Source organism: Furipterus horrens, unplaced genomic scaffold (assembly GCF_987537825.1).
Source record: "Furipterus horrens unplaced genomic scaffold, mFurHor1.1.pri manual_scaffold_6, whole genome shotgun sequence".
Classification (NCBI taxonomy): domain Eukaryota; kingdom Metazoa; phylum Chordata; class Mammalia; order Chiroptera; family Furipteridae; genus Furipterus; species Furipterus horrens.
In genome coordinates, this window is record NW_028327176.1 from 193,834,247 (window position 1) to 193,848,306 (window position 14,060).

The 14,060-nt window shown below is 52.0% G+C and overlaps 1 protein-coding gene across 4 annotated transcripts; it reads left to right on the forward strand.

Annotated features, from left to right (window-relative positions):
* Positions 1-21: 21 nt before the first annotated feature.
* On the forward strand, positions 22-14,060 carry TBP (TATA-box binding protein). Of its 4 annotated transcripts, none has more exons than XM_090280111.1 (8): positions 22-210; positions 2,405-2,604; positions 7,151-7,557; positions 9,512-9,599; positions 10,081-10,172; positions 11,622-11,789; positions 12,794-12,888; positions 13,426-14,060. In XM_090280111.1, exons 2-8 carry the CDS (start codon positions 2,551-2,553, stop codon positions 13,503-13,505), a joined length of 984 nt encoding a protein of 327 aa, XP_090136237.1. In that variant the 5' UTR covers positions 22-210; positions 2,405-2,550; the 3' UTR covers positions 13,506-14,060. The 4 variants fall into 4 exon arrangements, with proteins under 4 accessions (XP_090136237.1, XP_090136239.1, XP_090136236.1 ...); XM_090280113.1 differs by having other exon boundaries at positions 2,408-2,604; XM_090280110.1 differs by lacking the exon at positions 22-210 and adding an exon at positions 889-1,116.

The following is a 14,060-nucleotide window of genomic DNA, read 5'->3' on the forward strand; positions in this document are numbered from 1 at the left end:
CTTCGCCCGGCGCTCCGGTGCGCACCCAGGCCCCGCTCCCGGCGGTCCGCGTCCCCGCCGGGCCCCCACTCCGAAGCTGACGGAGGTGGGAGGGTTTTTTCCTTCGGCAAACATTCGAATGCACCCTCAGTGACAAAAAACTTAAAGTCCGACCATACAAATAGATTGGCGACACTACGGGCAGCGGAGAGTCGAGTCGTGGATCGAAGTGTAGGTTGCTGCCGCCGCACGTGGAGACGGGACTGGCGTCGCCCGGCTTCGTGAAGAGGTGCGCGCCGAGTCCCCACCACAAGGCGTGTCCGAGAATGTCGACGTGAAATTGCTCTCGATAGCCCGAGTCTGGAAGTGAGCAAATGCTCGTCAGCTCAGGGTGTCACAGCGACGTCGGCCACGGACGGGTTTCAGCTCAGGACGCACCCCACGTAACTGAGGGGGACGCGCCGGCAACACTCGGTTTCTCGATTTATAACCGTCTGTTAATCCGCACATGTGTGTATTCACTACCTTATGTGAATATGTTCTACAATTTTAAGTTCTTTAATATATTTTTAATTAACTTATTTTTAACAAGGTTAATTTTATTTTATTTATCTATTTTTAGAGAGAGGGGAAAGGAGAAAGAAAGGGAGAGAAACGTCAATGCGCAGTTGCCTCTCACGCGCCCCCAGCTGGGGACCTGACGTGCAGCCCAGTCATGTGCTCTGACTGGGAAAGGAAGTTTTTTAAAAGGACGAAAAATTCCAGGTGGAGAGGCAGGTAACTTGCAAAGGTCAGAAAGATTGTCATGCCTAATTCCAGCAACGGCCAATCAGAAAACGCCCTGGCCTAAGGGCCCCGCCCCGGAACTCCTGGTAGCTCCGCCCCCCTGCACCCCCCCCACCCCCTTAACCGATTTTCCCAGGATGCACAGGAAGTGAGGGACGCCCGCACTGCCCATGGTGGCCGCTCCAGCTGGGGCTGCTCGCTGAAGCCGGGCGCGGAACTGGCAGAAGTGACGCGATAAACTCGCGCCGGGAGCTCAGGAGGGGTCGCCGAGGGTCGCCGTGGCGGGCTCCGGGCCGGCTCCCGTTTGACTCGGTGTTCGCGGGCGGGTGCGGCTGTCGGCCTTGGCTCCAGGTAACAGCCGTGGTGGCGTTTCCTCTTCTCGGAGGCTGGTGCGGCGAGGCCCGAGGAGAGGGCGGGTGGAGGCCGGGGCGCGCAGGCCGCGCAGGAACGCTCCCCGCCGACCCGGCCGCGCCGTCCCGACTCCGTGCGGGCGAAGGGCCGCAGGGGCCGGGCCGGGCCGGGCAGTCCGCGCGCGCGAGGCCGAGGTCCCCGCCCTGCCGCCATCTCTCCTCCGTGTTCTTGTGTTTGCAGCACTTCTGTGGCTTTAGGGTAACAGTGTCCCACGGGGAACTTTCCGGGCACCTCTGACACTTGTCATTTTCGGGTTCTGGCCTGTGCTCAGGAGGGAGCGCCGGGACTGGCCGCCTCTGTGGCCCTTGGCCCGCGAGGCGATGGGCGGATGCCTCGTCCACCCCGGAAACACCGGTGCGCGCTGCGGCGGCGCCTGCCTCCCAACTCGCAACCGAGGCCCGCAGGGGCCCTGCTGGGCGAGGCCTTCAAACTGCAGTCGAGGGGGAGGGGCGCGCGCTCGGCCTGTGTGACAACCAGACGCCGCGGGTGCTGGGCCGTCGCTGCGCCGGGCGTGGTTCCGCGCCCCCCCCTGCCCCTCCCCCGCCCCCCGCAGCGCCGCGCGCCCTACGCGGACGGACCACGGGCCTCTGAGCCGAGGCGCTCGGTTCTCCGCTCTCACCGTCGCTTCACGTGTCCAGCCAAGCAAGAAGGACAGCCCGGGGCAGGCGCGCCCGTGTGCGTGTTCCGAGCAGGTCGAGTCTTCGCGGCAACGAAGCCCTGTGTCCAGGCCGCCCCCGTCACAGCGTTTTATTAAACGGCAGCTGAGTCAGCGACCGCCCAGGAGCGGATGGAGCCAGTTACACACCCACCGACGCGGAAGCGCCGCGCAGTGCGGGTCAAGGCTGGTCAGCATGTTTAAGGGCCCGAAGTTGGCCCAGTACGCGGTGTGTGCAGCGCCTTCACGCGTCTGTGCTCGGGCGTGGGGGCTGCTTAGGGACGCGTCTTCCCCGAGTGGTTTTCCCCCCGAGTTTTCAGCGCTGACTGACGCCTTCATTCTGAGCATTGCGAGTCCTGCACGGAGCGCGGAAGCAGACGGGCCTGTCCTGGCGGCCATTTTGCCCGCGGCCCCGAGACACGTGAAGGGACTCACCCCAGTGTTAACACGTAGAGTGCCTTCCACAGGAGCTTCGTCCGTGGGTTTGTGTTGAGGGGCTGTGTGTGACCCCGAATCTGGTTTCCCGGGTCGAGCTTCTCTGAGTTCTCACGGTGAACTTCCGACTTGTCTCAGCAGCGGCACTTTCTCGCGGCGCAGGGACCGGAGCGCGGAGGCAGCTGCTCGGAGAGGCCGTCCCGCTGGGGATGCTCCAGGGAAGCACCGGGCGCTGAGGCAGCCGCGGAGCCGGGCACCGAGTCGCGCGGAAGGAAGTGAGCGCCATGGAGCAGAACAGCAGCCTGCCGCCCTACGCCCAGGGCCTGGCCTCCCCGCAGGTAACGCCGCGTCTGCTGCCCGGGGCGGCCTCGCGGCTGTAAGCCGCCGGTGTTTCGTTGAGAAGGTCTGCGGGGCTCTGAACACGCGTGGGAGTGTGGAGTGTGGGGGGTTACTTGGAAGCTAAAATATGTATTTTTCTGTAAAAACATTAAGTATGTTTCATTGATTATGTTGTCCCAATTTTACCCCTTTGTTCCCTCCACCCACCCAGCACCCCCTTCCCTCAGCAGTCCCACCCCCTTAGTTCGTGTCCACGGGGCATGCATGTAAGTTCTTTGGCTTCACCCTTTCCTATGTTATTCTTAACTTCCCCCTGTCTATTTTGTACCAACCGATCATGCTTCTTAGTCCCTGCACCATTTCCCCGTTTCTCGCCTCCCCCCTCCCAGCTGATAACCCTTCAAATGATCCTAATACCTGATTCTGTTCCTGTTCTGGTTTGCTTAGTTGGGTTTTGTTTTTATTTTTTAGATTCAGTTGTTGATAGTTGTGAGTTTGTTGTCATTTTAATGTTCGTAGTTTTGATTTTTTTCTTAAATAAGTCCCTTTGACATTTCATATAATAATGGCTTGGTGATGATGAACTCCTTTAGCTTTACCTTGTCTGGGAAGCTCTTCATCTGCCCTTCCATCTAAATGATGGCTTTGTTGCATAGAGGTATCTTGGTTGTAGGTCCTTGCCTTTCATCACCTTGAATACTGCTTGCCAGTCCCTTCTTGCCTGCAAAGTTTCTTTTGAGAAATCAGCTGACAGTTTTATAGGCTCCCCTTTGTAGGTAACTCTCTGCTTTTCTCTTGCTGCCTTTAAGGTTCTCTCTCTATCTTTCACCTTTGGCATTTTGATTATGATGTGTCTTGGTGTGGTCCTCCCTGGGTCTAGCTTGTTTGGGACTCTCTGTGCTTCCTGGACTCGTATGTCCATGTCCTTCCCCAAATTAGGAAAGTTTTCATTATCTTTCACATAAGCTTTCAGTTTCTTGCTCTCCCTCTTCACCTTCCGGCACACCTATGATTCGGATGTTGGCCCACTTATGAGTTGTCCCAGAGGTTTCTAAGCCTCTCCTCATTTTTTCTAATTCTCATTTCCTCCTTCTGTCGTGGTTCCAGTCTGTTGATTTGAACCGTAGTTTCCTTTCCTTCACCACTTGTTTCATATGGATTTTCCTTCGTTTCAGCCAGGACAGCCCTCATTCTCTCCCCGTCCTGTGTAATCTCTGCTGTCAGAGCTGTGAGCATCCTCATCACCAGGCCTCAGACTGTGCATCTGTCAGGCTGTCTCTCCCCGTCCGTTAGGCGTGCTGTCTGCTCACTGCTTGGTTGTGCCACTGGGACTTTGATCTGCCCCCGCTTCTGGGTCGTACTTCTCTGTCTCCTCATCTTCCCCGGTTTGCCTCTGTGACTTGGGCAAGGGCTGTCGCTCTTCTTACGTTATAGTGGGTGGAGCTTTAGGTATTGTCACTACAGGGTGACCGGTTTCACCAGGTTGTGGCGCTGTGGTGGGGGAGGGGTCTGAGAGGGAACAGTGTGGCTTGCTGCCGCCTTTCCAGGCACGTCTCCCCCTCCCCGTCCTAAGCAAGCCGCCTTCTTTTCGGGACCCGCAGCTTCTGCCTCCGCCCCAGTCCCCACTTGCTTTCACAGTCAGAAGCATTGCGGCTTTATTTTCCCAGGCTCTGGAACTGCAAGCCGTGTGGTCTAGGCTGGGGCTGGGATCATTTCTCGGGTTCAAACGGTATGACTGTGGTTTTTGGCAGGGCTGCCAGCCGCTCCCGCCCGCCGCTCTCCCGGGAGCCGCGCCGCCTCTAGTGGAGCTGCCGCCAAGCTCGGCCCACAGCCGCCGCTCCGCTCCTCTTCCTCTCCGTTCCCGCTCTGCTCCTGCTCCCCTTCTGGTTGATCATTTCTTCTTTATTTCTTGTTGGACTTCCCTGTGTTAATTTTTTTTATTTTCCTGGGTTTTTTTAGTTTTGAAGTGGTTGTAAATTTCTTCTTAGTTGTGAGGAGAAGCAGTGCATGTATTTATTCCTCCATCTTGGCTGGAAGTCCCCTGATCACCAGTGTTTTAAACTCTGCGTGGATAAGCTGACTATCTCCATTTCACTTAGTTCTTTTTCTGGGGTTTCGTTCTGTTCTTTCATTTGGGCCACGTTTCTTTGTCTCCTCAGTCTGGCAGCCTCTCTGTTTATTTCTGTGTGTTAGGCAGAGCTGCCTTTACTCCATCTTGGTAGCATAGCCTTTGTAGCAAGGGCACCCAGGAGTTGTGTGGGGCGAAGCCTTAGGTGACAGCCCGCCTCACAGCCTGTGTCCCTGTGGTGGGGGCTCCGAGAGGCCACGGAGCCGCTGCCGGCTTCTGGCAATTTGCCCAACACTCACCCAGTTTCCAGGCACTTCACCCACTTCCTGGATGCGATTGGTTGCCCTTCCAGTTGCTGCCCTGGGGTTTGCATGTGTTCCAAGACCACGTGGGCTCTGTAAGCAGCGAAAATGTCAGTTTCTTGCGCCGTCCCAACCCCCACTGGCTCCTACAGCCAGAGGTACTGGCGCTCTGGGCTGTGCGGTCTGGCCTGGGGCTGCCAGTGTTTACCCACCACGTGTGAATGTGGGGCCGTCAGTGCTGCTGCTGCTGCTTGTTCAGGCCACCTCCGCCCTCCTCTCCGTGGCGCTGCCCCTCCTACCCGTCTGGGTGAACATGCCTTCTTTAAATCCTGGGTTGTCGGACTTCCATACAGCTCCATTTTCTGATGCTTCTGGTTGTCCATTTTTGAGATCTGATTGTAATTCTTTCTATGGTTGCGTGAGGAGGCAAAGCATGTCTACCTCCATCTTGACTGGAAGTTTGTAAGAACTTTTTCTTTAAATTTATTTTTATTGTTTTCCTGTGACAGCTGTCCCACTTTTTCCCCCATTGCTCCCCCCACCCAGCCCACCCCTCTCCCACAGCCAGTCCCCACCCCGTTATCCGTGTCCATGGGTCATTTATTCTAGTTCCTTTACTGAACCCTTCCACTACCTACCCACCTTCTCTCCCTCCCCCCCACCTCCCTGATAACTGTTACTCTGCTCCTTGTTTACATGCCTCTGGTTCAATTTTACTCATTTGTTTGTATTGTTCACTAGACTTCTGTATTAGGTGGTATCATATGGTATTTTCCTTTCACGTAAAAACTTTTTGATAAATACCTATGATGGTGTTCCAAGTAATTATAGGGTCTTTGATTTTAAAAGCAACTCTCACCCATTATTTTCTAGTTGCATCTTTTCCTTTTTAATTTATTTTTAGAGAGGCGGGAAGGGAAGGGAAGGAGAAAGGGAGGGAGAGAAACAGCCATGTGTGGTTGCCTCTCATGTGCCCCCAGCTGGGGACCTAGCCCGCAACCCAGGCTGTGCCCTGACTGGGAATCGAACCTGCGACCCTTTGGTTCGCGGGCTGACACTCAGTCCTCTGAGCCACACCAGCCAGGGCAACAGTGGTCTTTTTCAGTTGATGCAGCCTGCCTTTTTCCCAGCCAGTGTTTTTGTAGCAGTTAAGAGGGAGATACTGTGGGTAATGCCTGTCCTTGGGCCACAGTGTGTCCTTTGTTCTCCTTCCATGTTTCTTCTGTCACCATGTTGGTGAGACAGACATAAGTATCTTACATGCTTTAGTTCACACTTTCTACCAAATGAAGTGGTGGACGTGGGGAAGGGTTGCTGCTCTTTTTTGGGTCTTGTACCCATTTGCAGTCTAATGGAAACTGGGTCCCTCCATGCAGAAATTTTGGGTGTGATTTTAAGAGGGTCACAGCTGAAGCGAGCTCTGTAGTCTCCACAGTCTCCGTGGATTTTGAGGGGAGAGTAGACTGGGTGTCAGAAACGTGCTGGTGGTCTTGACTAAGTTTCCAGCGAGACCTGTGGTCCTGGGCAGCTCACATACCTGCTCTGAGTGTCAGTTTCTCGCATCATATGGGAAGAGGAGCATGTGTTCCCCTTTCCCAAAGGGCTTCGGGAGGACTCAGGAGAATAAGCAGCGTCACAGTGTCTACAGACGTGGAGAAGCAGCGCGGAGAAGCTCCTGATGCTGTTCTGAGTCTGCTGGTGTAAATGCTGTGGAGAGCAGTGATTGAGCTTTTTCAGTCGTATTCAAATCACCGTTGTCATTGTTGCTACCACGTCAGTGTCCCCTGTTAGCCTATAAGTGGGTCTCTCCGGGGTGACCGTGGAAGCGCACCCTCTGAGCTGGATGCGGGTGCTTTCCCGATGGTGCGTAGGGTCGTAGTGTAAACCAGGGCGTGCAGGCACCGCAGTGCAGTCTGGGGCTCTTTCTGACCATCTCGAGGCAGCGCCACCCCCAGGTTGGCCTGAAGCGAAGCAGCTTCCTCAGGGCTTCACACCCACGTCAGTTCCAAACCCTGAGCACGTACCTGCTGAGTCACAGCAGCGAAGGAGGTGGGGTGTGTAAGAGTAGCAAGGCTTCCTGTTATGCGCCATGACCCGTCCACAGCAGAAGGCTACACGCGTGGAACCAGCCAGCCTGACCCACTGTCCCCCTGACGTTCCTCTGATTCTTCACAGGGCGCCATGACCCCCGGGATCCCCATCTTCAGTCCGATGATGCCGTACGGCACAGGGCTGACGCCACAGCCCATTCAGAGCACCAGCAGTCTGTCCCTCCTGGAGGAGCAGCAGCGGCAACAGCAGCAACAGCAGCAGCAGCAGCAGCAGCAGCAGCAGCAGCCGCCGCCACCGCCTGCCCAGCCGGCAGCGGTGACAACGGTGACAGCTGCGGTGCAGCAGTCAGCATCCCAGCAGGTGACTCAGGGAGCCTCAGGACAGACGCCACAGCTCTTCCACTCACAGACTCTTACGACGGCACCCTTGCCGGGCACCACGCCCCTGTACCCCTCGCCCATGACCCCCATGACCCCCATCACACCTGCCACGCCGGCCTCGGAGAGCTCGGGGATTGTGCCACAGCTTCAGTGAGTACTTGTCTTGTGTCCTCTTGCTGCCCTGGGGGGTCCCAGGAGTGGGCCGCTGGGCCCTGTTGCAAAGGGACCCAAGGGTTCAAGCGGGTGGCGCTGACAGTGGCCCTGGTTCCAGTTTGCTGGCTCTTGCTGGACAAGGGAAGCAAAGCTGTCCCAGTGAGTTGCCCTCAGTACAAAGCTCTCACAACGTGGTTAGAAACTGGTAGCCGGGCCCTGGCTGGTGTGGCTCGGTGGACTGAGCACTGGCCTGCACACAGAATAGTCACCAGTTCGATTCCCAGTCAGGGCACATGCCCGGGTCGTGGGCCAGGTCCCCAGTTGGGGGTGTGTGAGAGGCAACCAATCGATGTTTCTCTCCCTCTCTTTCTCTCTCCCTTCCCCTCTCTCTAAAATAAATAAATCAGAGGTGGATTAAGGTTGGTTGAGGACCCAGGCACAGAAGAAAATATCGGGCCCCTTAAAAAAAAGAGAGAGACAGGGAAAATAAAAATACATGTTAACCGTATTTTAAAATAACTAGAAAACATTATGTACTATTGATGTTTTAGTTCCAATAAAATTTGAATACAATATATGCTTAATATAACTTATGGTAGCATAATAATAATCATAAAGTTTTGAACCAATAGTTGAACATATGTAAAAGTATACTTATAATTAATGATAGTATACATATAATAGGAGTAACAGAAATTTGAACCAAAAATCATAGAATTTTACTTGAAATTAAAATTACATATGTGAAAACATTTAAATTTTTTTCTTGCTGATGTAACAGGAATTAATTTTTTTTATCTTAATATAATTTCAACAATAGGAATTAATTTTATTTTAACATAATTTTAACTCACCTGAATATTCATTTATATGCACAGAAAACTGTCTTTAAAACTGTACACGACACAAGCACAAACCACACACTAATTTGCACCCTGAGTCTTTGTGTGCACCGTGTGCACCGCAGGAGAACCTTTGTGAGTACAAAGCAGCAAATGCAGTTCTATTGCTCTGACAGCGCAGCCACGCGGGGCCTGTGCCGCGGAGTCTGTGTGTAGTATGCAGCGTATTAATGAAATAATGGAAATAAACGAATATAAACATGCTACCAGGTTTTGCCGCCCATTGTAAACTTGTACGTAATTAAAATTGCACCTATGAAACCAAACTTGGCGTCACTGGAAACAAGTGTAAAGTTGGGGTTTTGCAGGGCCTTTCAGAAGTCGGGGCCCAGGGCACCGCCTGGTGCGCCCGCCGTTAAATCCGCCTCTGAATAAAATCTTTAAAAAAGTAAAAAGAAATAAATTGGTAGCTTGTGCTTATACATTTGGACCAATGAAATTGAATTTATACTAAAATTTCTAACGTAGTTTTTTCTATATATTTTGTAAGTTATTCATAAAATGACATAATACTAAAAAGGGAGCATCCATTGGTAATGTCTGAGGGTTAATCAGAAGAAAACAGGTTTTTTTCCTTTGCCAAGATACCATGTTCTTGCTCTTTCAAAAGACATTTATTCGGAGAGGGTAGAGAAAGGTGTCCTGCCTGTTTTCTTTGTGAAGAATGGTTTTCGGGGGGTGCGGCGTTGGCACTGTGGAAGGCGAGGGCTCCGGGCAGATCCCCACGTCCGACTCTGGCACGGAGCAGCTGCGCATGCTCTGAACTGGTCGCCTGTTCAAGCCTCAGCGTCTTCACCTGAAATAGCCATCACTTCCATGTGCGTTGTATTAAGCAATAATCTATGTACAATAAAATGCTTGCCATGGTATGTGGTATAAACACGTAATAAACACCAACAGGTCTTTAAAGTGTTAATTAAGTTATGTTAAAATAAGAATTTAGTGAAATTAAATTAGTTGTGAAAGAAACAGGTTTCTAGATAATCATCTAGCACCTCATCCTATAAAAGTTAAGTGAATAAATCGTGTTTTCAATTTTTTTTTTGCAGAAATATTGTATCCACAGTGAATCTTGGTTGTAAACTTGACCTGAAGACCATTGCACTTCGTGCCCGAAATGCTGAATATAACCCCAAGGTCAGAGCAATTTTAACGTATTTCAGACTAGAATACAGGACGTCATTTCTCAGGGCCCCTGGCTCAAAAAACTCATGCTGCAGTGGGATGCGAATGCCGGCTCTAAAAGCCGGTGGGGACAGGAGACCCCTTCAGTATCCGTGGACAAGCTTGGGATCGGTGTATTTGTTCCCTCGGGAGGGGAAGGTTTTCAGACGGAGTTTGCAGTTACAGAAGCCGGTCATGAGAAGCACCAAATAAAAGGTAGAAGCACAGGCCCTGGTACTTAGTAGGGATGTAATCAGATAAGGGGAAAGCCGCAGATAGCACCTAGCCTGTGGGAATGCAGGAGAGAAGGCGCAGACTGTGTCCTGCTCAGTCCTCACAGGTCTGCTCCATGCGCATCTCCCGCTGCCTGGCGGGGGTCCCGCGTGGCACCGGGTCCCCTTCGCAGTCATCCTCTGGCTCTCCTAACCCTGCACCCCGTCCCTGACTGTTTCAGCGGTTTGCTGCCGTGATCATGAGGATCCGGGAGCCCCGGACCACCGCGCTGATCTTCAGTTCCGGGAAGATGGTGTGCACGGGCGCCAAGAGGTGGGTGCGATGGAGCCACTCTCCTGTCTGCGTCGCGTGGGCCCAGGGGGCAGGCCAGCACTTTACATGTTGTTGCTGCTTTCTTATGACAATGGTTGGTTCCAGTCACTTTAGTCAACAGTCACTTTTCCTTAAAATCAGGCATGAGTGTTGGATGTACATTACTCTTCCTTATGTCCATACAATCCAGTTGCTTTTATGTGTGCTTGGTAATATGTAAAATCAAAACTATTAAGAAGGATCCCTTTATATTAAAAAATTGTATACGTAATGCAGATTGACCTGCAAGGGAAACGGTCTAGCTGGGAATCACGAGGGAGCAGTGGCCTCCTTGGCTTGGGCAGTGGCGCATGGCCTTCGCCCTGGGCCTCTGCGTTGGGCGCCGCTGCCCGTGCGCTGCATCTGTGGGCAGTGAGCTCTAGGGGCCTTGACTGGTCTCCTCCTGCCTCACAGTCCACCTACGTGGCAGGAGGCACAAGGAGGGGTGGAGACCAGTAACAAGTGAAGCGAATTGAACTTAAAATGAGATGCTCTTGGAGGTGTTAACACGTAGAGGGGGCTGTGGATGCTTTTGCTTGTTCTGAACTTCAAGGTTGTCTTGCTGAAGGGAAGGCCTCAGTGTGGATATCCTGGCTCTGGCCTCAGCATTTCCAGGAGGCCGGTGTGGGTCTGCCTCGGCTCCGTGTCCCTCTCTCTTCAGGGGTCTTGATGGGTGTATCGTCCTTGGGACAAAATGGCAGGAGCCTGGGGTTGATCAGGGGAGGCTCCGAGCCAGTCCCTGCACTGCAGGCGATTTGTGCATACTTTTTGCTCCGTTGCCCGGAGCACTTGCTCAGACTGAACGCTGTACACCTGTTTGGGTGATGGTTTTATTATGAAAGAAACCCGGAATAAATGCATTAGCCTTACAGGGAAGCACTGCGTGTCCGTGTTTCATCCCTGTACCTGCACCTGCGAGTGTGGTGTATGACACTATAACTGCTCTCGCTCTGTTTTCCGTAGCTGTGCATTCTAAGTCACAGTTTGATCCCACAGGGGAGTCACAGAAATGGGTCCGAAATAGGGTAGAATCAGTGTCCACATTCTTCAGACACAAGTGACGGCAGCATTTTCCTGTCAGAACGAAGCCCATCAGTGTTCATTTCGATAGGAATTTGTGGGCTGACACAGAGTGATAGCAGTGGTGTCAGTGACAGTGATGGTCGTAAGTCTCACGTCTGTAAATTCTTGGCTGTGAGTGATTTGGTGAATTTGGGGGGGGGGGTGGCATTTTGTAGCCTAGTTTCCTGCCAAGGACACCGGGTTACTTTACAATAAATTTGTTCGAGTCTGCTGGTCTTACTCTATTGGGAAGGAGGTGACCAGGTCACACTTTGTAAAGAGTTGTGCCTGTGGTAACCCTGTTAGCTGGCCTTGAGGATAAGCAGCTCGCTGTTCCCCTTCCCCTAGTGAAGAACAGTCCCGACTGGCAGCGAGGAAGTACGCCCGAGTTGTGCAGAAGCTGGGGTTCCCAGCCAAGTTCTTGGACTTCAAGATTCAGAACATGGTGGGCAGCTGTGACGTGAAGTTCCCCATCCGGCTGGAAGGGCTCGTGCTGACCCACCAGCAGTTCAGCAGGTGAGTCTCCCGTGCGCTGCGGCTGCTTTGGGCGGCACTGTTGAATCGGTCGTGACAAAGCGTCTGCAGAATGACCGGCCTGTGAGTACAAACCTGCAGCTCTGCCGTGACCACTGCGGAGCTTCTCCCAACAGCTGCAGTGATGGGAAAAGCCCCTTCAGCGGACGGAATCGATTCTCTTCCGCACGTTCTGTCAGTTAATTGCTCGGTGGACGCATTTCAAATGCGTGAGCGAAACTTGCCACCTCGCACATCAACTTTCCCCCAGTTGTTCTGAGTCTTTATCAGATCCGCCAGCAACATGAATGTCCTTTCTGTTCATCCTTCTGCTTCTTCCTGCTGAGACCTGCCAGGCAGGCGGCCCCTCTCTGGCCTCCCTGCACCCAGCACCCAGCACCCTCAGGCTTGCCTTGCCTCCATGGCACCCAGGCCTTCCCATCCCCTGGAGCATCTCTTCCTCTGAGAAACCTTCCCGATTTTCCACTAGATTACACATAGATCCTGACTGTTTTTCAACCTCTGAGCTAGTGGGATGATGTCACTAGGATCAGAATAAGACCCACAAACAGAGTGTTTAGTCAGCAGTCAGGAAAGGTCCCTTATCCTTCCAGGATGCTTTCTGTCACTTCGGTTAAATGGCCTGCCTGGCATTAACCGCCAGCAAACATTACAATTTAAGGAGACGAGATGGGAACGATTAAAAGACAGAATGTTACTCCCAGATCTGAGGAACAAATGCTACCCCTAAACTTGTCCAGAATGACACTGGGCAAAGTCCGGTGGGCTTCAGAACATTAATGTGGCGCCTTCCCGTTAGGTCAGAAAACCAGAGTCATTAGCCGGTCACTGGCCTCCCTGACCTTGCGGTCCCCTCTCCTCTGATGCTGGGAGCAGGATGTGCCTCCGTACAGTGGCCGGTTTTCCATGTTCTCGCTTGTACAGGTCTTTTATCCGAAAGCATGGGCAACTTTTAATTTGTAAATTGTCTGCCATTTTCTTTCTAGTTATGAGCCAGAGTTATTTCCTGGTTTAATCTACAGAATGATCAAACCCAGAATTGTTCTCCTTATTTTTGTTTCTGGAAAAGTTGTATTAACAGGTAAGTTGTAACAGAAAGGAGTGTCTGAAGGTTTGAAAGTTTTAAGAATGATGTTTTCTCAATGCTGAGACGTAATTTTGCTGCGTTGGGACAATTGGTCATGACTTGTAAAGAGGCCTTTTAAATTTTAAGACTTTGTTTATTTATTTTTAGGGAGGGGGAAGGGAGGGAGAAACAGGGAAGAAACATCAGTGTGTGGCTGCCTCTCGCACGCCCCCAACTGGGCAGTTGGAGAGTAAGTTCAGCCATTGTCACTGTCACTGCACCTGTGGCCACAGTCTGGTGCCAGGCCAGCACAGTGACACCTGCTGGGGGGGGGGGGGGGGGCGGAGGCTTTAGTACTTTGAAAAGCCCTTTCATTAAAAAACTGCTTCAGAAACAAAACCAGGATGGTGACCAGGGATGCCTGTGTGTGCTGATCTAACTGCGATGAAGAAAAGTGTGCTGGTGGTTTTGTTTTAAAGCCTTTATTTTACCCCTTCGTAGGTTAAGAAAACCCTTTCAGATTCTCATTGCTGCTCTTACTTGTCTTCATAGGTGCTAAAGTCAGAGCAGAAATTTACGAGGCCTTTGAAAACATCTACCCGATTCTCAAGGGCTTCCGGAAGACGACGTAACGGCTCTGCCTCTTCCCGCCCTCCCCACCCGCTAGGTTTTGAAAACCAATCGGTTCTGGTACGTTTACGTGGCGGTGGTGTGGGCGCTGGGTGCTGGGCGTCACTGCGGTGGTGGCACCGGGCGGCCCTTCCTCTAGATTTCGACTTTTAAACACTTATGCTGTCGACATGTTGATTTAAGGGACAAAACTTGAGTGTTAAAGCCACCTCTACAGTTGACTGGACTTTTCATTTTGTTTGCTTTCTTCCCCATAAACCACAGTTTTTATATTTCTACCAGAAAAGTAAAAATGTTTTTTAAAAGTGTTGTTTTTCTGATTTGTAACTCGCAGGGTTTATTTTTGTGCCAGACACATTCCGCCTTTGCAGTATTGCAGGACAGGACAGACGTATCAGTGCACACAAACGGCTGTAGATATTTCCTCTTCTCAGCATCTGTACAATAAATGCTGTTTATAAAAGTGTCAGGTTGATGTTATAAACGATGCCTTGTAAGATTTATGTGATCACACTGTTTAAAAAGTTGTATTTTAGATAATAACGCCTGAAATCATT

Bases quoted from the DNA above. Each gene is read 5' to 3' on its own strand.
- TBP (XM_090280111.1), top strand. From the start codon at position 2,551: ATGGAGCAGAACAGCAGCCTGCCGCCCTACGCCCAGGGCCTGGCCTCC. The intron at 2,605-7,150 runs GTAACGCCGCGT...GATTCTTCACAG, and splicing joins AGGGCCTGGCCTCCCCGCAG to GGCGCCATGACCCCCGGGAT. The intron at 12,889-13,425 runs GTAAGTTGTAAC...TTGTCTTCATAG, and splicing joins TGGAAAAGTTGTATTAACAG to GTGCTAAAGTCAGAGCAGAA.